Genomic DNA, 23,723 nt, shown 5'->3' on the forward strand with positions numbered 1-23,723 from the left:
CGTGTGTGTATGTCTGTGTGTCTGTTTATGGTATGGGGAGTCACATAGGTGAGAGGTTGTTTGTTTATTCTAACATCCAAACATTTTCACAGGTCAACAATTTGACCATGAAATTCCATTCACTCTTCCTACACAAGTGTATGTGTGATATGTATCAAGTTTAATGTGATAAACCCAAAACCGTAAGGCAGACAACACACACACACACACACACACACACACACACACACACACACACACACACTGCCAAAACATGATTATCACATCCACTCACATTGTGTACACATGTGTATGAAACAATACAATAAAAGTTACTGCCAAGACATGATAAAATTCAACACACACACGCACACACACATGCACACAGAACCCTACAAACAGGTATCCTTACAGATGACAAAGTCATCAGTCATGCCGCCAAAAACGATCGCCATCAGCGGAAATCCTGTCCCCACTCCCATGGCTGCCACAGACCCCATCACCATGAGGAACGTGTCCAGACATGTTGCAAAGGAAAACTGAAACATTGTCCAGACATGTTGCAAAGGAAAACTGAAACATTGACCACACATACTGTCCAGACATGTTGCAAATAAAAACTGAAACATTGTCCAGACATGTTGCAAATAAAAACTGAAACATTGTCCACATATATTGTCCACACATGTTGCAAAGGAAAATTGAAACATTGTCCAGACATGTTGCAAAGGAAAATTGAAACATTGTTCACACATATTGTCCAGACATCTTGCAAATAAAAACTGAAACATTGTCCAGACATGTTGCAAATAAAAACTGAAACATTGTCCAGACATCTTGCAAATAAAAACTGAAACATTGTCCAGACATCTTGCAAATAAAAACTGAAACATTGTCCACATATATTGACCAGACATGTTGCAAATAAAAACTGAAACACTGTCCAGACATGTTGCAAATAAAAACTGAAACATTGTCCACATATATTGACCAGACATGTTGCAAATAAAAACTGAAACATTGTCCACACATGCTGTCCTGACATGTTGCAAAGGAAAACTTAAACATTGTCCTGACATGTTGCACAGCAAAACTGAAACATTGTCCTGACATGCTGTAAAGGAAAACTGAAACATCGTCCATGATGACGATGACAATGATGATGACGACGGCGATGTCAATGATGACAATGCTGATGAAAATTATAACAACAATGATGATGACGATGATGACCATGATCATTGTCATCACGACAATGATGACGACATGATGATGATGACAATGACAACAACCATGATGACGACGATGACAATGATGATGACGATGACAATGACATTGATGAAAATGATAAATGGAACAATATAAATGACCGAGCTGAAATGGACTTTGTCTCATTGTCTTCACCAGAATCACAATGAACAAAAGCTGGACATAAGGGCTGCACACACACACACACACACACACACACACACACACACACACACACACACACACACACACAAGCATGTATTCACAAAAATAGGCACAAGCACGTATTCACAAAAATGTACACAAGCACATATTCCCAAAAATGCACACAAACATGTACTCACAAAAATGCACACAAGCATGCATACGCACACATGCAAACATGCATGGACACACACACACATACAGATGTTGACTGCAACTGAAGAAGGCATACAGTGCAGTTCAACAGGACATTTATTATATTTAATGATGTTAGCTTTTCTTATCATTTTGCTTCTGTTTTGCTTGGTTTTCTTCAACACTCTCTCCCTCCCTCCCTCCCTCTCTCTCTCTCTCTCTCTCTCTCTCCCCCTCTCTCTCTCCCTCCCTTTCTCTCCCTCCTTCTGGCCATGTCTCTTTCCTTTATTCTTATAATCCAACTTGTTTACACAATTATTACAATATTTCTCTCTGTGTGTGTGTGTGTGTGTGTGTGTGCGTGCGTGTGTGTTCCTCTCATAACTGTCACAATGATTATGATAACAGTTATCATCATTATCAGTATCAATATCATTTTCATTTTCACTCTTCTTCTTCTTCTTCTCCTCCTTCTCAGTAGTAGAAGTAGTAGTAGTAGTAGTAGTAGTAGTAGTAGTAGTAGTAGTATACCATCACTTTAAAAAAAAACACCAAAACCATTTTTATTCAATTTTTACATTATGAAACACACACATACACACACTAATAATTATAGAAAATTCACTGAATGTCATAGCAGAAGATGAAGACAAACACACACATACACACAAACACACAGACACACACACAACAACAACAACAAATAATGATAACAACACAACCACAAGAACATGCTAGCAAAGATGATGAATCAAAATCAAATATAAGGTCGCTGGACGCAGTTTGAGGAATCCGATGGATTGTAGGTTGTCAACCTCACAATATTTAACTGTATAGGCATAATATACATTTTTTATTTTAATTTGCATTCAAAATTAAGGATTTAGATGGAGACCATTTGTTGACAGTCATTATAAAGAAAGTTTTTCCTAGCTATATACACTTCAACTGTAGATCTATATTGCAATTTTTTTTATGAAACCTTGCAGAACAGGTACAGTGCTGTTGATCTTGCCATGGTACAAGTATTGTTTGGCCAGTGACAAAATGAAATAAAAGGTGGGATCAGTGACTATATATTTGTCAAGTCCAAGTATGATAAATGATTCAGTTAATTGCAGATTTTGAGCATTTGGACATCTCTCGTTAATTAAATCCATTAATCTTTGCCAGAAACGTTGGATGGTTGTACACTGCCAAAACATGTGTCTAATACGATTTTTCGTAATGTTGCAAAAACTACATAGATCATTAAGTACGCCCATCTCTTTAATAAGCATAACATTTGTCCCAAAGCATCTGTGTACATTTCTTATCTGAAACCATTCCAGTTTATCATCTGGAATCTTACTAATGTACAAAAAACATTTTCTCCAGTCATGAACAATGTTGAGTTTTTCATCCCATTTTGAACAACACTGTGGATAGACACCATTGTCTATAAAAATGTCAGAATAAAGCTTTGAACCTTTACATGTGGACATCAAATTCTTCAAAAATATAGACATTCAAACATTGATCATCATCTATAGTTATGCTCTTTTTTTATATATTATTATTATTTGAATGTACTCTTTTATTGCTGATATGTAACCAGCAAAAGTAAGAAAATTGATATTGACATTATATTTTTGTTTGAATTCTTCGTAAGAAATAAAATGTCCATTTCCCAAGCAAAAAAATGTGCAATACTGTGTATACCTTTATTTATCCATGCTTTTCCCCAAATATATGTTTTCACTATTTGTATTCTTCAATAATAAAATACTGGTTTTGCAAGAAGCTCAACAGAGTTATTACAATCTATTTTACAGAAACATTCTTTGTATGTATTTGTTTGAGAGAAAGATAATGTTATTTCTGGCCCATATTTCTGGATATCATTTAGTACAGGAAAATTAGCGATTGCAATATTTTTTTCCATTTATGATATGTATTCCCCACTTTCCGTATCCAAGCCAATTTTAGAGAAGATGCAAAAGTTTTTAATTCCTGTAACCTCAGACCACCATTTCTGATACTTTTATGTGCAGGTTCTCTGTTAATCCTATCATTCTTTTTGTTCCACACAAAACTATAACAGTGATTTTGTAAATTATGAAGAAAAAAAAAAATAAAAAAAAAATTGTCAGGTGGGTTAGGCAGTAAAATCCACAAATGAGTCAATTTAGACAAAATTAATAATTTTAGAACAACTATTCATCCAAGGGGTGTTATTTGTCTTCTTATCCATACTCTAAACAATTGTATAACATCTGCTAATTTTTCAGAGTAATTTATATTGCCACAGTTTTGCAAATCATTTGTGAACTAAATTCCTTAAACTTTAAATTTTGGTGGGTTCCATTCTATACCTAGATACTCCATATACCAAATATTATAATTTTTACTACTTCCCAGCCAGACTGCATTTGTTTTTCCAGAATTCATATGTAATCCTGATTTACACCCAAACGTGTACGCTATATGCATGCATTTCTCAAATGATTTTTTGTTGCCTGCTAAAAGAAATCCAGTATCATCTGCATATTGAGAAAGTTTGTGTTCCATACTGTTGATTGTTATACCATGTACATCTTTGTTTTCCTGTGTCATTATTGCTAATATTTCAACAAAAAAATAAAAAGGTATGGTGATAGTGGGTCTCCCTGTCTACATCCCCGTCCTACACTAAACCAGCTAAAGACTTGCCCATTAACAAGAACACAAGATCTAATGTTATTATAAAATGTTTCTAACTATTTACGTATCCCATTTTGGAAACCAAATGCTTTTAATACTTTAAACATAAAATTCCAACTAACTGAATCAAAAGCTTTCTCAAAATCAATGTTTAACAAAACCCCGGGTAGATTGTGTTCTTCTATCTATTCCTGATAAAGCCAGTTTGGTCTTCTGCAATAGGTATGGGCAAGACAGTTTTTATACCGTTGGCTTTGCATGATGATCCGATTTTTTATATGATACTCAGCAGTGATATTGGCCTCCAGTTCTTGATGAAGTTTCTAGGTTTGTCTCCTTTAGGAACATATACAATTATTCCTTGTTTTTGGACACAAGAAAGTTGTCCTTTTCTAAAACTAGCATTTAATGACCTTACAACAAAATCACCTATTCTGCTCCAAAAACACTTGAAAAATTCTGCCGTGAAACCATCTGTACCAGGACTCTTACTGTTCTTCATATTTTTTAGTACTAAACTAGCCTCTTCCAACATAATATCACCCTCTAAATTATGCGCTTCATCAATATCTAAACATGGAATATCTTTTATAAGCTGGTTTATTTCACAATCTTCAATGGTCAAACTTTTATACAGATTTTCATAGAAACCTTGGACTTCTTTTAAATATCTTTTGGACTATTTAGAACATTGCCATGTGTATCATTGAATCTAACCATATTCTTACTTATATAATAACGTTTTTCTAAATTACAGAAATATTTAGTTACTTTTTCTCCATCTGCTATCCATCTTGCCCTATATCTTAAAAGTACCCCCTCTATTCTTTTCTCCCAAGCAACTCTCAATCGTTCCTTCTTAGCTTCTATATTCATAACGTCTTCCTTACTTTTCACTTCTTGTTTCTCAAGTTGCTGAATGTCTTGTAAAGTGTCCTTTTCTTCATTGTAGCAAAGAAATGGTCCTTGATCTAATCTTCATTTGTTTTCCTTTTCTTCATTGTAGCATAAGAAATGGTCCTTGATCTAATCTTCATTAATAGAAAGTCTAGGAATAGATCATCAGGTACTGACAACTGTAAGTCTTGAACTGGAATAGTATCCACTGCCTCTCTTAAATATGGGCTAACAGCATATTCTTCTTTAACCTTTCTTATCTCTTCATTAATTTCATCTAAATAATCCTTATCCTTTAATAATGAAGAGTTGAATTTCCAAGACATGTTGCATTTACATTTGTTATCACATTTTAGCCTTAACAAGATCACTGAATGGTCAGTCGTATACCTGTAATCAGAATCTGCATCTTCAACGAAAGAAACTTCATCTGAAATGAGAAAAAAAATCCTGCCGAGCTTGTTGAAATGGATCAGTTCTTCTCCATGTGTATCTGTGAACATCTTGATTTAGATCCCTCCATATATCGTTCAATTCTAATTCATTAATCATGACTTCTACTGTCTCTCTAGCCTTTGGATTAGTTACATTTCTATGGTTACAATAGTCTCTAGATGGGTCGAGTACTAAATTAAAATCTCCACCAATTATAATATTACTGACATTGAAATTATAAAATTTTTTCACTTAAGCTATCATAAAATTCTGGATTATCTCTACCTGGACGATACACATTTACAAAAAGAAAGTCATTCTGCTTAATTTCGGCCAATACCATAATACTGTTTCCCCCATCATGCCTATAAACTTTTTAAACCTTGAATTCAAAATTGTTATTAAATAGAATAGCAACCCCTCTTGCGTTAGATGGGGATATAACGTTCCATATTTCTTTCAAAATGTGTATCTTGCAAAAATAGATTGAATATTATTTATTATTCAAATAATGAAACACATCTCTTCTTTTCTGACTATTATCCAGACCCTGACAATTAACTGAAACAATTGATAAAGAACTATCCATATTGCATAAAACAATCAGTACATTGATCAAACAACCCACTAGGTTCTTCAACTGAACCGACGACAAAGAGTACATGCTTATCACAAGAATTATATCCTTGAGAAAAAATGTCAAAAAGATCTTGCAAACATTCTAACATATACAGAAAAACATTTGATATAAAAATCAACACATAGTTATATTTATATACACAAGGTCTGACGATATACTTTACCATCGCAGGCAGACGCAACAATAAATTGATCGCTTGCGAGTGAAAAGTGCCGTTCGTTAAAATTATGATCATACTTTTCTTTTGACCAGAAAACACATTTCCTTAACCAAGATGGGGAGATGCAGAAAGTGTGTGAGGAGAGGGGTGGGGGGGTGGGGGGGGCAGGGAGAGGGGAAAGGAACAGAGGGAGACAGATTCTAGAAGTTAACAATTTTCAAACTGATACCATGTACGCATTTCTCGCTAAGTACAGGGGTCATGGTAAGAGGAGGAAAACAAACAACAAAACATGAACTTCAATCCGACACACACAAAACATTCAAATTTTGTGTCACGTTTCTGTATTCTCCATCACTCATAAAATCCATGATAAATATGCATGAAATGCAAAGAAGAGCACGTCAGCGTCCTGAAGTAGATGGGGGAAGGGGTATGGACGGAGGGAGCCAGGGTCACACTGACACCAAACAAACTGAATACAATTCACACCCACAGCTTAATGTGCTAGTAAACAATTTAAAAAAATCAAGGTTTGACCTTGGCTTTTGGAGTGTTGTGTGCGCATGTGCCTTAGTTAATTAGTTGTAGGTGCATGCACAAGCGTGTGTTTACTTGTGAGAAAGTGAATGAGTGTGTGTGTGTGTGTGTGTGTGTGTGTGTGTGTGTGTGTGTGTATGGTTGTGTGTGTGTGTGTGATGATTTTTACTGTTGGTGTCACACGGACAGATTCGGTGCAGTGACTTATGCCTAAAATTATCCTTGGCTGATAAGTTTTTGAGTCTTAGAGTCTCTCATTTTATACACACACACACACACACACACACACACACACACACACACACACACACATGAAGAAAAACACACTCACCAATTCTCCAAAAGTTGCAATTTTCGCAGGAGGTGGTTTTTCATCTTCGCTGGAAAAAAAACACACAAAAAAACAACTTTGAATCTCCACAATGCGTTGCTCTTCTTCTTCTTCTTCTTCCTCATTTGTGGGCTACAACTCCCACATTCACTGTGTGTACACCAGTGGGCTACAACTCCCACATTCACTGTATGTACACCAGTGGGCTACAACTCCCACATTCACTGTGTGTACACCAGTGGGCTACAACTCCCACATTCACTGTGTGTACACCAGAGGGCTACAACTCCCACATTCACTGTGTGTACACCAGTGGGCTACAACTCCCACATTCACTGTGTGTACACCAGTGGGCTACAACTGCCTCATTCACTGTGTGTACACCAGTGGGCTACAACTCCCACATTCACTGTGTGTACACCAGTGGGCTACAACTCCCACATTCACTGTGTGTACACCAGTGGGCTACAACTCCCACCTTCACTGTATGTACACCAGTGGGCTACAACTCCCACATTCACTGTGTGTACACCAGTGGGCTACAACTCCCACATTCACTGTGTGTACACCAGTGGGCTACAACTCCCACATTCACTGTGTGTACACCAGTGGGCTACAACTCCCACATTCACTGTGTGTACACCAGTGGGCTACAACTCCCACATTCACTGTGTGTACACCAGTGGGCTACAACTCCCACGTTCACTGTGTGTACACCAGTGGGCTACAACTCCTCATCACTGTGTGTACACCAGTGGGCTACAACTGCCTCATTCACTGTGTGTACACCAGTGGGCTACAACTGCCTCATTCACTGTGTGTACACCAGTGGGCTACAACTGCCTCATTCACTGTGTGTACACCAGTGGGCTACAACTCCCACATTCACTGTGTGTACACCAGTGGGCTACAACTCCCACATTCACTGTGTGTACACCAGTGGGCTACAACTGCCTCATTCACTGTGTGTACACCAGTGGGCTACAACTCCCACATTCACTGTGTGTACACCAGAGGGCTACAACTCCCACATTCACTGTGTGTACACCAGTGGGCTACAACTCCCACGTTCACTGTGTGTACACCAGTGGGCTACAACTGCCTCATTCACTGTGTGTACACCAGTGGGCTACAACTGCCTCATTCACTGTGTGTACACCAGTGGGCTACAACTCCCACGTTCACTGTATGTACACCAGAGGGCTACAACTCCCACATTCACTGTGTGTACACCAGTGGGCTACAACTCCCACGTTCACTGTGTGTACACCAGTGGGCTACAACTGCCTCATTCACTGTGTGTACACCAGAGGGCTACAACTCCCACATTCACTGTGTGTACACCAGAGGGCTACAACTCCCACATTCACTGTGTGTACACCAGTGGGCTACAACTCCCACGTTCACTGTGTGTACACCAGTGGGCTACAACTGCCTCATTCACTGTGTGTACACCAGTGGGCTACAACTGCCCTCATTCACTGTGTGTACACCAGTGGGCTACAACTCCCACATTCACTGTGTGTACACCAGTGGGCTACAACTGCCCACATTCACTGTGTGTACACCAGTGGGCTACAACTCCCACGTTCACTGTGTGTACACCAGTGGGCTACAACTGCCACATTCACTGTGTGTACACCAGTGGGCTACAACTGCCTCATTCACTGTGTGTACACCAGTGGGCTACAACTGCCTCATTCACTGTGTGTACACCAGTGGGCTACAACTCCCACATTCACTGTGTGTACACCAGTGGGCTACAACTGCCTCATTCACTGTGTGTACACCAGTGGGCTACAACTCCCACATTCACTGTGTGTACACCAGTGGGCTACAACTCCCACAGTTCACTGTATGTACACCAGTGGGCTTTTGCATGTATGGCCATTTTTACCCCGCCATGTAGGCAGCCATACTCCATTTTCAAGGGTGTGTTGCTTTCGCTTTTAAACTTAAGTGCATGGTAGGTGGGATAAACTCCTGACAAAGTCTTCAGTGTCTGCAGATCCACAAAAGACTGTCATAATTATTATTATTATTACTACTACTACTACTACTTTTACTATTATTATTATTATTATTATTATTATTATTATTATTATTGTTATTGTTGTTTGTTGTTGTTATCATTATCATCATCATCATCATCATTATTATTATTACTATCATCATTATTATTGACAGTATTACTATCACCATCATCATTATTATTATAAATATCAGTTTTATATTATCATCATTATCATTATTGTTATTATCATTATCAGAAGTTCTATCGGAATGATGATGATGATTATCATTACTATGAGTGTTACTATTACTATCATTATGAAGGTGGGATGGGGTATGGGAGAGTGGGGGGGGGGGGGAATCAGTGTCCCAAATTATCCCCCCGGGGGACTAGTCAGTGTCCTGAGCTGTCCGAGAACGTCCCCTAACCCCCACACCCCCACACGTTTCCATCATCCACTAACATTAATCGAAAATCTGTCCCAAAGCATTCCCCCCACAAACTAAAATAGAGCACTCCCTCTCTCTTTCTCCCCCCCCCCCCCCCCCCCACCTCTCTCTCACTTTCCCCTCCCTCTCTCCCCCCTCTCTCTCTCTCCCTCTCTTTCCCCCTCTCTCTCTCACTCTCCCCCCTCTCTCTCTCCCTCTCTTTCCCCTCCCTCTCTCTCCCCCTCCCTCTCCCCTCCTCTCTCTCTCCCCCCTCTCTCTCCTTCCCTCTCTCCCCCTCCCCCCTCTCTCCCTCTCACCCCCTCTCTCCCTTCCTCCCCCACCCTCTCTCTCCCTCTCTCTCCCCCCCCACTCTCTCTCTCCCTCCCTCTCCCTCTCTCCCCCTTCCTCTCCCCCCTCCCTCTCTCTCCCTCCCTCTCTCTCTCACATTCTCTTGTGGTCAGTTCTGGTCAGTGACTGCAAAACATAATTCAAAGCAACACTCTGATTTTTAAATACATTTTTTGTCACTTGTGATCTGCAGTGGGCAGCAACGATCAGCCAAATCCTGTCCAGAAGTCCAATACTGCATAAAAGGAATAAAACATCGTGGTCAGCAGTGGTCATAGATCTGCAGGAACATATGCCTGGGGGGAACAATGACCCAGAAAACATCAATTTCAGGGGAGGCAGGACGAGGGGAACACTGTCCTGTGGGACCTTTGACCTGGTTGAAAAAAGTACATTAATTTTGTATTTTGTATTTGCATTTCTTTTTATCACAACATATTTCTCTGTGTGAAATTCGGGCTGCTCTCCCCAGGGACAGCGTGTAACTACACTACAGCACCACCCTTTTTTTTTTTTTTTCCTGCATGCAGTTTCATTTGTTTTTCCTATCGAAGTGGATTTTTTTTACAGAATTTTACCAGAAACAACCCTTTTGTTGCCGTGGGGTCTTTTACATGCACTAAGTGCATGCTGCATACAGGACCTTGGTTTATCATCTCATCCGAATAACTAGCATCCAGACCACCACTCAAGGTCTAGTGGAGGGGGAGAAAATATCGGCGGCTGAGCCGTGATTTGAACCAGTGCACTCAGATTCTCTCGCTTCCTAGGTGGACGCGTTACCTCTAGGCCATCACTCCACATTTGGGGGAACAAAGACCTGGTGCAACGTAAGGATGACCGGTCTGAACATGTACCATAGAACATGATTCCAGGAGGCATTTCCAAGAAAAGACATGCGACAATTCATCTTCTTCAAAATATCTTACAGCCAATCGCTGTGGCGTTTTTAACCCTTGACAAGGTGTAATAATTTGATCAAATTCAATGAATTAATCTACGTTAATCTCTTGACCCTTCGGACTTGTTCTGACCCTGCACGTTTCTTTTCATCCTCTTCTCATCCTTAACCCCCCCCCCCCCAACCCCCCACCACCCCCCAACCCCCTGGTGATTGTTGTGTTTAGTCAAGATCACACCCACCATTCTGTGGCTTTTTAATTGTTTCTATTTTAGGTCATCTTTGTAACTGATTGTGCCTGGTTCGTGACTAAGGGGACATTCTGGGATGTTTCCGCATGCTGTTTTGGCGCCCTCTGGTGTCGCCAAAGTACCCATCCCAAAATGCTCCCCCCTTCCCCTAGCCTCCTACCCAAAACTACTATTAATTTCTATTCTGCATTTGTTGGCATGCAGTACGTGTGTGTGTGTGTGTGTGTGTGTGTGTGTACACTCACGCGTGCATGTGTGTGTGTGTGTATGTGTGTGTGTGTCTGTGTGTTTGTGTGCATGTGTGTGTTTGTGTGCATGTGTGTGTGTGTGTGTGTGCGCGCGCGCATGTGCATGTGTGTGTGTGTGCGCGCGCGGAGGACAAGGTGAAGATATAGGACTCCAAGGTGAAAGTATAGGACCACTCTCAGTCTCTATTCATCCCTTACAGGACACAGTCTATTCCTTATTCAACACATGGTTCTTTTTTATTCTATTTCTCTCAGTCTATTTCTTATTCAACACAAGTTTCTAAGTCTGTTTTCTCCCAGTCAATTCCTTATTCAACATATGTGTCTGAGTCTGTTTCTTCTAGTCTATTCCTAATTCAGCACATATTTCTAAGTCTGTTTCTCCCAGTCTATTCCTTATTCAACAATTTTCTAAGTCTGTTTCTCCCAGTCTATTCCTTATTCAACACACATTTCTGAATCTGTTTCTCCCTTTAAGGATCACAGTCTATTCCTTGTTTCTGAGTCTGTTTCTCTCTTTTGAACACACAGTCTATTCTTCATTCCTGAGCAATACACACTGAACAGCTGCCAGTATCAGTACTGTCAGTTCTCAATACTTTCTGACCCCCCCACCCCCCGAAGGGAGAATACAAATCATTTAGGGACGAAAGACAACCAACCTACAAATGAACAAAACGCTCCCACAGCCTTACTTTTCCGTTTTGGCAGCAGAACTGGCTGTGGGCTCTGACGAGGTCTTAGTGATGGTGACAGACGCAACTCCATTCTCCGACTTCTCAGAGACCGTGAGGTCATACTTTGCCCCGGGCATGTTGTGAGGACACTGCTCTGAACACCTGTACCGTCGCCACCACTCCACACGTCTGTTTGTGGCCGCGACCCCTCTGACAAGTGATAAGAGAAGTGAGGTCCGGTCCCTCTGCACTGCGCCCGTCTTGACCCGACTCACTGGGTCTTTCGTTCAGTGTGGGTGACGTCACTCCACAGTCACGTCTCCCTCCTCTACCTCAGGTCCGTATCTTATCAAAGCCAGCCCGCATGCCTGCCATTGACCATAGCAAATCTCTGAACGAAATTTCACCCACACTGTGTGTTAACCCTTTCAATGCTCTCCACCTCTTGTCTTTCGTACTGGTTTCATCACACTGTGTGTTAACCCTTTCAGTGCTCTCCACCTCTTCGGCCACGGGGCAGAGAAGCATCGGCCGCCCACAGCTGAGATACAAAGACGCTTGTAAACGTGACATGAAGGCGCTTGAGATCAACACTGAGTCCTGGGAGGACCTTGCAGATGACCACAACAGCTGGAGAAGCACTCTCAAGAATCAGCTACGGAGTGGTGAGGACAAACTGTCAGCTGCTGCAGCAGAAAAACGAGCTCGCAGAAAAGGGACGGCAGCCGACAGACCAGCATCAGCTTACACATGTGACCGCTGCGACAGAGACGGTCTCTCTTGCATCGGTCTCTACAGTCACAGGCGACGCTGCTTGGTCCAAGCAGACAGCCCAATTAAGGCATCAGGTCGGACATACTCTATCCATGGTCAGCCATGACCGAAGGAGGCCTACTACTACCTCTTCTGTCTGCCCTTTCTGCTGGGTCCATCACACGGTGTGTTAACCCTTTCAATGTTCTCCACCTCTGCTGTCTATTGCTCAGTTCTGAGTTGCTCAATCAATACAGCATGTCCACACCTCATGAGTTCTGGCCGCGCATCAAGTTCTGGACAAAACAAGCTTCGTGTGTGTGTGTGTGTGTGTGTGTGTGTGTGTGTGTGTGTGTGTGTGTGTGTGTGTGTGTGTGTGAGAGAGAGAGAGAGAGAGAGAGAGAGAGAGAGAGAACGTATGTATCACACGGGTGAAAAGTGTCGTCATTACCCTGTGAGTGTTTTAACCTAACTGAAATTGAAGAGTCATTTCCACCAACTATCACATCAGTGAATATTACTATCACACGACGGAAAAGTCGTGGATTTATCTTGTGCCAACTTTCTCACGAGTGAATATCCCTATCTCCATCAACTACCATTGTAAATTCCAACTTATTCCTAGAACATTTCAACTCGGGGGGATGTAGTCTATTCTGTCTGATTTCTTTTGGTTCCCTGTTTGGTGCCCAGCGTTACCCGACACAATAAGATTTCAGACAGGGAGGAAAGCCTACATATTTGTGTACAGTGGATTTCGTTTTAAATAATTTTGCCTGAGGACAACACTCTCGTTGCCATGGGTTCTTTTTTCAGTGCGACAAGCGCGTGCTGCACACGGGACCTCGGTTCATCGCCTCATCCTAAAGACTAGACGCTCAGTTTGATTTTTCCAGTCAAACTCTGGAGAAAGGGCGAAAGAGGGGATTCGAACCCGCACCCTCAAGGTGTATTGGCAGCTGAACGTCTTGACCATTCTGCCACCTTCCTTCTGGAGTGATGGCCTAGAGGTAACGCGTCCGCCTAGGAAGCGAGAGAATCGGAGCGCGCTGGTTCGAATCACGGCTCAGCCGCCGATATTTTCTCCCCCGCCACTAGACCTTGAGTGGTGGTCTGGACGCTAGTCAATCGGATGAGACGATAAACCGAGGTCCCGTGTGCAGCATGCTTTTAGCGCGCGTAAAAGAACCCACGGCAACAAAAGGGTTGTTCCTGGCAAAATTCCGTAGAAAAATCCACTTCGATAGGAAAAACAAATAAAACTGCACGCAGGAAAAATACAAAAAAAATGGGTGGTGCTGTAGTGTAGCGACGCGCTCTCCCTGGGGAGAGCAACCCGAATTTCACACAGAGAAACCTGTTGATATAAAACAGAAGACAGCCACTTAGGGGTTAATACTGTGGACACCTCTCTCCCTCAACAATGCAGCGTGCCCAAGGCAGCCGCAGAGGGGTCAACAGATAACCTCATGAACAACGTAAGGGCAGCACGCCTGTTACCCACTTGACCTGGGCCGACACTGATCAGAAACAGGATACCCTCCTCAAGGTCAGCTGTCTATGTCTCACTGAGGCACTGTGAAAGAGAGAGAGAGGGGGAGGGGGGGGGGGTTGGGGGGGGGGGGCGATGGAGAGAGACAGAGACAGGGAGAGAGAGAGAGGTGCAGAGACAGACTGAGACAGACAGACAGAGAGGGGGGGGGGAGGGAAGGAACCGAGTGAAATCGCGCGCGAGAGAGAGAGAGACAGAGAGAGAGACAGAGAGAGACAGAGACAGAGAGAGAGACAGAGAGAGAGACGCAGACAGAGAGACAGAGAGAGACAGAGAGACAGAGAGAGAGAGACAGAGAGAGACAGACAGAGAGACACAGAGAGAGACACAGAGAGAGAGACAGAGAGAGAGAGAGAGAGAGACCAGAGAGAGACAGAGAGAGAGACAGACAGAGAGACAGAGACAGAGAGAGACACAGAGAGAGACAGAGAGAGAGAGACAGAGAGAGAGACAGAGACACAGAGAGAGACACAGAGAGAGAGAGGCAGAGAGAGAGAGAGACAGAGAGAGACAGAGAGAGAGAGAGACAGAGACAGAGAGAGAGACAGGCAGACAAAGACAGACAGAGGTGGGAGAGGGAGAGAGGGAGAGAGAGAGATTATGGTGGAGGGCGGGAGAGAAAAAGGGCCAGTGGGACACAGACGTACGCACGCATACACACACGCCCCCCCCCCCCCCACCTCCCCGACACACACGCCCGACCCCACCCACCCACACACGCACACGCACACATACACACACGCACACACACACACCACCTAAAATCATTTTTGTTAACAGATGTTAGATTAATGAACAACTCTAACAACTCTCTCTCTCTCTCTCTCTCTCTCTGTGCAGTTCCACCTGTATCGATCGGAAACGTAATCATAATGTGTCGCAAATAGCTCACGGTTTTAATTGGGAGCCCAACTGGCTCTTTGAATTTGTTGTGATCTATCTGGCTGACCAGTTTGTTTCATTTTGTTAATACCTTTAATGCAAATTGAAGTTCTGGAAACAAGAACATCCCCAGCATGCACACTCCCGAAAAAGGAGTATGGCTGCCTCCATGGCGGGGTAAAAACGGCATTACAGAACGACGAAGAACAAGATGATGAGAATACAACTGAAAGAAACATAACTGTCTCAGTGTATGTTTTGTGTGAAAGGACTGACTGATTGATATAGATACTTATACAGCGCCTATCTTCGGTCGGAGACCAAGCTCTAAGCGCTTTACAAACACGGGGTCATTTACACAACAGGCTGCATACCTGGGTAGAGCCGACTGACGGCTGCCATAGGGCGCTCATCATTCGTTTCCTGTGTCATTCAATCAGATTTCAGGCACGCACACATACACACTAAGACAGACATGTAACATTTAACATTTTACGTATATGACTGTTTTGTTTATTTACCCCGCCATGCAGGCAGCCATACTCCGTTTTCGGGGGTGTGCATTCTGGGTATGTTCTTGTTTCCATAACCCACCGAACGCTGACATGGATTACAGAATCTTTAACGTGCGTATTTATCTTCTGCGTGCATATACACACGAAGGTGGTTCAGGCACTGGCAGGTCTGCACATATGTTGACCTTAGAGATCAGAACGATCAGAAGAGAAAAACGAGGTGCAAACGACAGAAAAGACGACTGAAAATCCTGATGGCTAATGGAATTTCTCTAGAATTTTTTTTCCCCCCAGTTCTTGAATTGAGTTGGTAGGTTTTCCGGCATCGGAACTGACATGATTGCGAGCAGTGGTTATCGGAAATATGATTCCTTTCTGTTTATAAAGCGGATTTACCATGGCTACCGTCCATTCTTCGGGTACCTTACTACCATGCATAACTAAACTGAAAAAATTGTAATCAGCAATACAAGATTCTCTGGAGCAGCCTTAAGTAATTCATTTGTAATTTGACCTGTTCCACATGCTTTATTGTTTTTCAGCTTTTGAAATGTAGTCTTTACTTCCTCTACAGTAAATGATACGTCAAGGGTCTGATTTGTGTTAGCATTATCATTATCCTGTGGAGTCTCAGTCTGTGCATCACTTTCAACTGTACCTAAATCTTTAAAGTAATTATTTATGTTTCACAAGTTATTACATTATGGTTGTTGTTTTTCTCCTGTTCTGTGTCATTCAACAGCTTCTAAAAACGTTTTGGGTCCTTACTTTTCACACCTTTTACTTTCTTAATGAAAGATTTTTTGGATATTTTCTAAATGAGAACCGTTACTGTTGTTTATAGGTTTTACTCAATTTAGATTTATTTTCTTTTGCTTATGCACTTCCACATCTTTGACTCACTTGTGTAAACAAAGTGAGTCTATGTTTTAACCTGGTGTTCGGTTTTATCTGTGTGTGTGTGTGTGTGTGTGTGTGTGTGTGTGTATGTGTGTGTCCGTGGTAAACTTTAACATTGACATTTTCTCTGCAAATACTTTGTCAGTTGACACCAAATTAGGCATAAAAATAGGAAAAATTCAGTTCTTTCCAGTCATCTTGTTTAAAACAATATTGCACCTCTGGGATGGGAAACAAAAAATAAATAAATAAATAAATGAAGCCTAATTATATGCAAACTGCATTTACTGTTATATTTATATTTTTTGTATTCTCTAAACTTGGCACTTTGATCTGATATTCTGACCCAACAACAACAGCAGTCATTATTATCCTTTTTTGTTCAACCAGGAACTTCTTTTATTTATTTTGCAAACGTTTTGGTGCGGATAGTAAAAAAAGGGAAATTACTCTGTAATTAATGCTAGGGGGCTTCATTTGCTTTAAACTGATCTTTCTCATCTTAAACATTACATTTTGAAATTATACTCAATACATAAAAAGCTTGTGTGTTTTACTCTCAGTGTACAGGGCTTTCACTATGTTCATTCGCCCCAAGTGGTCTTTTTCGGAAAATACTAAAATCAATACGAGTGGACTTTCCAAATCTGTTGGCTGAGCCCTGAAGGTCATGGGCAAAAATCAATTGCGTACACATATTTATACACATTCAAAGCGCGTGCTCATATTCTTCGCGAACGCGAACGACGCCATTTTGTTTCAAGTTGTTGACCTGCCCATTCAATCCTATATTCAATGGACAATACACGATAACATGTGATGGAAAGTTGGAGAAGGAGACCGTTAAATATTTATTCAGAGAAAGATTTGTGAACGCCTCATCACTTACTGGATTATGCCCCAAACTGCCATAAAAATATCCACAGAATCAGTCAGAATTCACAGTTAAACGTTGTAAACCATGCGAGTTAATACCCTTGAACTGATCACGATGAAACGAAAAAATTTCCAGTCTTGACTTTTCTCAAAATGAAGTCCTTTTCACTTCTTACGACGTTTAAAGTACTTGTACTTGGCTCTACATGTTATTAGTTTAACAAAATACTCAATTTTCATATCAACTTTAAAACTATAAAACTAGAATGAACATAAAAAGAGAAATTGAGTCGACCGATCGTACTACATTCCCGGCGGGTGAAACTAAACTTGTACATCTATCTAGATCTAGTGAAAACGGCTAAATGTTGCAGTGTGATTGTGGCGATAGCCATTAAAAAGAATTTTTTTTTTATTGCCCTTAAAGATTTTTTGAATGCCCAAGATACACCAGAATAATATGATTTAAACAGCGTTCTCACTGCAAATACCGCAATTGATTTATCGCCCTTTTTAAAAAAAAGTATGTTCAAATGTTAAATTTTAGAACGTCAGTTATGGAGACACGATAGTGTAATGGATAAGGCAGTTTCTTCTCACCCAAACACGCGGGGTTCGAATCTGGTTAGGACTTCTTCTTTTTTTTTTAACGCAAAGCTTTATAATAACAAATACAGAACACATTTTAACGATTAGATTTTTTTAAAGTGTATCACAAGTGAGTCCTGAAGGCCTTGCCTCTCTTGTTTAAATCTGTTTTTTGCTTTAAGAAACTCTTTTCGTTTTCCTTCGCAATCATTATCATACCATGGGAAGTTTTCATTCTTTTGCTGTTTCCTTTTCCCCTGTTTATTCTTTTTAGTTAATCCTGCTGTGTCTGCTGAATTTTGTTCTGACTGATAAAGTTGGCGGGAACAGGGCGTAACACGGGGAGCAATAGAACCGTCATGGAAAAGGGCGACAGGTAGCTGCACAGCCTCGTGTTCACCACAAGGCAAAGACAGGCTTCCGCCAGTGAGTTTGTGACACATTATAACATGGCAGAACACACACACACACACACACACACACACACACACACACACACATATATATATATATATATATATATATATATGCATGCTTCGTCGCATCAACTCTGTCCGTCAGTACCTTTCTGTTGAAACCACTAAAACTCTTATTTCTGCTTTTGTGCTGTCACGAATCGACTACTGTAATTCTCCTCTCATAGGCTGTCCACATAATCTTCTTCAGCGAATTCAAAAACTTCAAAACAATGCTGCCCGTCTGACTCGCAAAGTCCCACGTACTGATCACACTTCTCCTCACCTCCACACTCTTCACTGGCTCCCCATTGAAGCGAGAATTAAATACAAAGTTGCGTGTCTCTGCTATTCTGCCTTCCACTCCGCAGGACCTACATATCTTTCTGACCTTATCAGTGTTTACACTCCCGCAAGAAATCTCCCCTCTTCCTCTGACTGTTACCTTCTGAAATTTCCTCGCGTCAATACAAGAACCTCCTCACATCTGGAACAACCGTCCTCATCATATCCGTGCATCTGATTCTATCTCTGCTTTTCGCCCATCACTAAAAACTCATCTTTTTAAAACCTTTCTATGAGCACTCTCAGCTTCTTTGCTCTCCAGCACCACCCATGTCAGCTCATAAAGCTCACTTTGCATGCATGAGGAGTGTGGGAGGGGAGGGGAAGGGGTTTTGAGAAAGAGTGGTCATGAATGATTTGTAATTTGTAATATTTTTCTTTTCATGTAAACCGACCTGAGCTCTCAGAGAGAAAGGGCGTTATATAAATGTACATTATTATTATCATCATTCATTATTATCATATATACATACATGGGAAGTGCAGGTAATTTGAACATGTTGGAAACACGAGCATCGCATTGTTCCAGCCACCTAACAGCATGTACGGTACGTTGATGCCAAGAGTAAGAATGCACTTATGTGTTTGTTCCACATCAGAACTTCCCGGTCCGGTCGATTCTTTGGCGGGAAGTACTTTAAACCCATTTTCGTGAATTTCACCTTCTCTTATGTAAAACCTAGTCCTCAGAGTGTAGTTGAAGCCTTTGCAGCATTATTCAAGTTGATGAAGAACAATTGTTACCCACCAACCAAGCATCATATAAGCAATCTAAGAAGCCAGTTGTGTGACGCCAAACACACGTGTCGTTTTCGTAGTGTGACGAAACACAGAATCACATCAGTAATGCAAACTTGGGCACATCGGCTGTTGGTAACTTGGGCAGGGTGCTAAGGTTTGCATGTAAGCGTGTTTGTGCATCTTTGTGTTCACCTAGTGATGGCCCAGAGGTAACGCGTCCACCTTGGCTTTCATTAGCTGATCAAAGATAGATGGAATTTGCTCTTTTTCTATTCATGATGCGCACAAAGATAGTTTTCTGAATTTATGACCATGCGATGAAATGCTACATCCATTTCCATCAATTGGCCTTTCCTGATCCAGCATCTGCAACTATCAATAATTAACAAAAACCTTATATTGCAATCACTTAATGTGTATAAGAGCAAATCACCCAAGTTGCCGGGCCACTGTTATTCGGCCCGTTCACCAACAGGTTGACACTGCCACAAAAACATATGTGCAGCGATATCATATATTCCAGAAGGAACAGAGTACAGTGTATGCTCTCCACCTGCACCTTAACCAGTGCCCCTGTTTTCATCCATGCGGGGCATGTGTTCAATTCAATGATCACCGTTGTCGACGTATCGTTTCAGTGTACTTACCTATTGTCTGAGCGTGGAAGTCTGCGAAACGTTTCGTACCTTGTTTTGAGAGACATACTCTCATGTTCTTTAACACTTGCAGGCCAAGTACAATATGCTGTGCTGTCACTGCTAGCAGACTGTGCTGTCACTCCTAGCAGACTGTGTAAGTCACTCCTAGCAGACTGTGTAAGTCACTCCTAGCAGACTGTGCTGTCACTCCTAGCAGACTGTGTAAGTCACTCCTAGCAGACTGTGCTGTCACTCCTAGCAGACTGTGTAAGTCACTGCTAGCAGACTGTGCTGTCACTCCTAGCAGACTGTGTAAGTCACTCCTAGCAGACTGTGTAAGTCACTCCTAGCAGACTGTGCTGTCACTCCTAGCAGACTGTGTAAGTCACTCCTAGCAGACTGTGTAAGTCACTCCTAGCAGACTGTACTGTCACTCCTAGCAGACTGTGTAAGTCACTCCTAGCAGACTGTACTGTCACTCCTAGCAGACAGTGATGATGGGAACGACCATACCACGTTGAAAACACCGGTTCTGACAGTGCTGTGTTTTGGTCGCCCTCCGAATTCAGCTGCTGCAGTGTAGATCAGTCCATTCAGTGGGCCAAGAGGGGCAGCAGGTTGGTGAGATACCCACGCAAGCTGCCATTCCACAGATGACTGACGTCACGAAGTGACCCATGTACAATGAAATGGACCAGCTCCGGGGGCTACAGAAGACACGTACTTTTGGTGTTTGACGTGTGTGGTCCCACAGATTTTTTGGAAACAAGTAGACTGAACGCATGCCCGCGCAGCTGAGGAAACCGCCGCCATGTCAGTTATCCCGTGCGCTGACAATGTCGCTGACGAAACCGTGTGTGTGTGTGTGTGTGTGTGTGTGTGTGTGTGTGTGTGTGCGTGCGTATTTGCGCGCGTGTGCCGGTGTGTGTGTGTGTGTGTGTGTGTTGAGTGCCACAGTCGTCCGGCATTTTACTGTTCTTCGTCACAATATAGATCTAGGTCAAACTGTATATGTGTGTGGAGGAGGGGGTGTGGGCGGGTTACTGAGTGTGAACGAGAGGAATCAGCCTCACCACCACTGAAGCTGAAGGCAATGGTGCTCAGCAGCCTTCTCTATGCCAGCAAGACACGCTAAAAGCTCAACCACTTCCTCTTGAGCTGCCTCCATCCAGTACTTCTCCACATCATATGGCAGGAGATATTCCCACACACACAGGTCCTGGAAGGGGTCAGCACCCACAGTGTCTACACCCTCCTACGGAAAACTTTGGACAAATGGGCTGGCCATGTCATCAGGATGTCTGACAGTCGACTGCAAAAACAGCTACTGTGTGGAGAGCTGAGCCAGGGCAAGCGCTCAGTTGGGAATGGGGAGGGGAGGGGGATGGGGGTGTGGTGGGGGGGGAGGGGGGGGGGCAGAAGAAATGCTTAAAAGACTGCCTCAAACAGTCGCTCAAATACCTCAATATCAACCCCAGTCGCTGGGAATCTCTTGCTGAGGACTGCCAAACCATGGTGAAGCAGAGTCACAAGAGGAGCAAATGCAGCAGAAAACAGACTCCGGCTCAGAGGAAACGCGCCGTGCGCAAGGCACGAGCTACTTCCACTTCAGCACCACTGTTACCCTCACGTGGGCGAGCTTTCCGGGCCTGGACTGATCTCACCAGTCACTTCTGGACTGACCGTCACTGATCCTCCTTCTGACACTGAAGTTGAGGTCATCCTCGACTCGGAAGGATGATCATATCTTATCATATCATATCATATCAGTAGCTCAAGGAGGTGTCACTGCGTTCGGACAAATCCATATACGCTACACCACATTTGCCATTTATTTTATTATTTTTTATTTCTTCTCAAGGATGAACAACAACGTGACAGTATGGGTGGGGGAGGGGTTTTGGCTTCAGTCCCAAAGAGGTGTCAAAGTATGTGTGGACTGATCGCATCAGCTTAGAAAAACGCCCAGGCAGCCGTCGCCTGCCGCAGGGTCTTATAAAACATCGATCTAAAATGAAATAAAAGAAATAAACTCCCATCTCCATCCACCTCCTTTTTGTGAACATTTATTTATTTATTTTCTGTTTATTTATTTACTTATTGATTTTTTCACTTGTTTGTTCATTTATCTACTTATCTATCTATTTTGTCGAATAATCATCGGAGGAAAGATTTTGATATGAAGATTACTACTTCTTTTCTACTGCTACTATCATTATCGTTATCATTACAACAACAACAACAACAACTACTACTACTACTACTCTAACTACTACTACAACAACTACTACTACTACAGTATAATATAGTTCAGAAAGTTCCAAACTTTAAAAAAAAAAATCATTTTGATAAACATATGAATCTGTATTGACAGACTCCCTCACTCCTTAAGGCCTGATCAGATTTCTGTGAAGGTCAGGCATCTGTTGCCTAATATCTCTAGCTAGCTAGCTATCTATCTGTGTGTCTGTCTCTCTCTATCTCTCTCTCTGTCAGTATGTATATCTATGTGGAGTGATGGCCTAGAGGTAACGCATCCGCATAGGAAGCGAGAGAATCTGAGTGCGCTGGTTCGAATCACGGCTAAGCCGCCGATATTTTCTCCCCCTCCACTAGACCTTGGGTGGTGGTCTGGACGCTAGTCATTCGGATGAGACGATAAACCGAGGTCCCGTGTGCAGCATGCACTTAGTGCACGTTAAAGAACCCACGGTAACAAAAGGGTTGTTCCTGGCAAAATTATGTAGAAAAATCAACTTGGATAGGAAAAACAAATTAAACTACACGCAGGAAAAAATACCAAAAAAATGGGTGGTGCTGTGTAGTATAGTGACGCGTTCTCCCTGGGGAGAGCAACTCGAATTTCACACAGAGAAATCTGTTGTGATAAAAAGAAATACAAATACAAATATAAATACAAAATCTATCTATCTATCTATCTATCTATCTATCAATATGAATATATATATATATATATATTTATATATATATATATATCTTACAATCTATCTATCTATCTATCAGTATCTTTTGAAAGAGACAAAGAGAGAGAGGGGGGATGGGGGGCGGAGACAGAGAGAGAGAGAAAGACATACAGATTATCTCCCTGGACACACTTTCTTCCCACAGAAAAACGGCATGAGCACAACACCATGTGCATGCTGTGAGCAGTTCTCACCCTTGATCACACACCTGGTCTGTCTCCTGACTCCCTCAACACACACCTGGTCTGTCTACTGACCCCCTCAACACACAGCTGGTCTGTCTTATGACCCCCTCAACACACAGCTGGTCTGTCTTATGACCCCCTCAACACACAACTGGTCTGTCTTATGACCCCCTCAACACACACCTGGTCTG

At 42.2% G+C, this 23,723-nt stretch overlaps 1 protein-coding gene across 1 annotated transcript in view; it reads right to left on the bottom strand.

Annotated features, from left to right (window-relative positions):
• Positions 1-12,373, bottom strand: part of LOC143301949 (ATP-dependent translocase ABCB1-like) — a 75,132-nt gene extending 62,759 nt beyond the window's left edge. Inside the window, exons 1-3 of the mRNA XM_076616419.1 lie at positions 12,137-12,373; positions 7,252-7,300; positions 392-518 (exon numbers count right to left, since the gene is read on the bottom strand). Of these exons, the coding sequence (XP_076472534.1) occupies positions 392-518; positions 7,252-7,300; positions 12,137-12,255 (295 nt within the window). The 5' untranslated portion in view covers positions 12,256-12,373. The remainder of the gene's footprint in view (positions 1-391; positions 519-7,251; positions 7,301-12,136) is intronic.
• Between the last annotated feature and the right edge of the window lie 11,350 nt (positions 12,374-23,723).

Source organism: Babylonia areolata, chromosome 28 (genome assembly GCF_041734735.1).
Source record: "Babylonia areolata isolate BAREFJ2019XMU chromosome 28, ASM4173473v1, whole genome shotgun sequence".
Classification (NCBI taxonomy): Eukaryota; Metazoa; Mollusca; class Gastropoda; order Neogastropoda; family Buccinidae; genus Babylonia; species Babylonia areolata.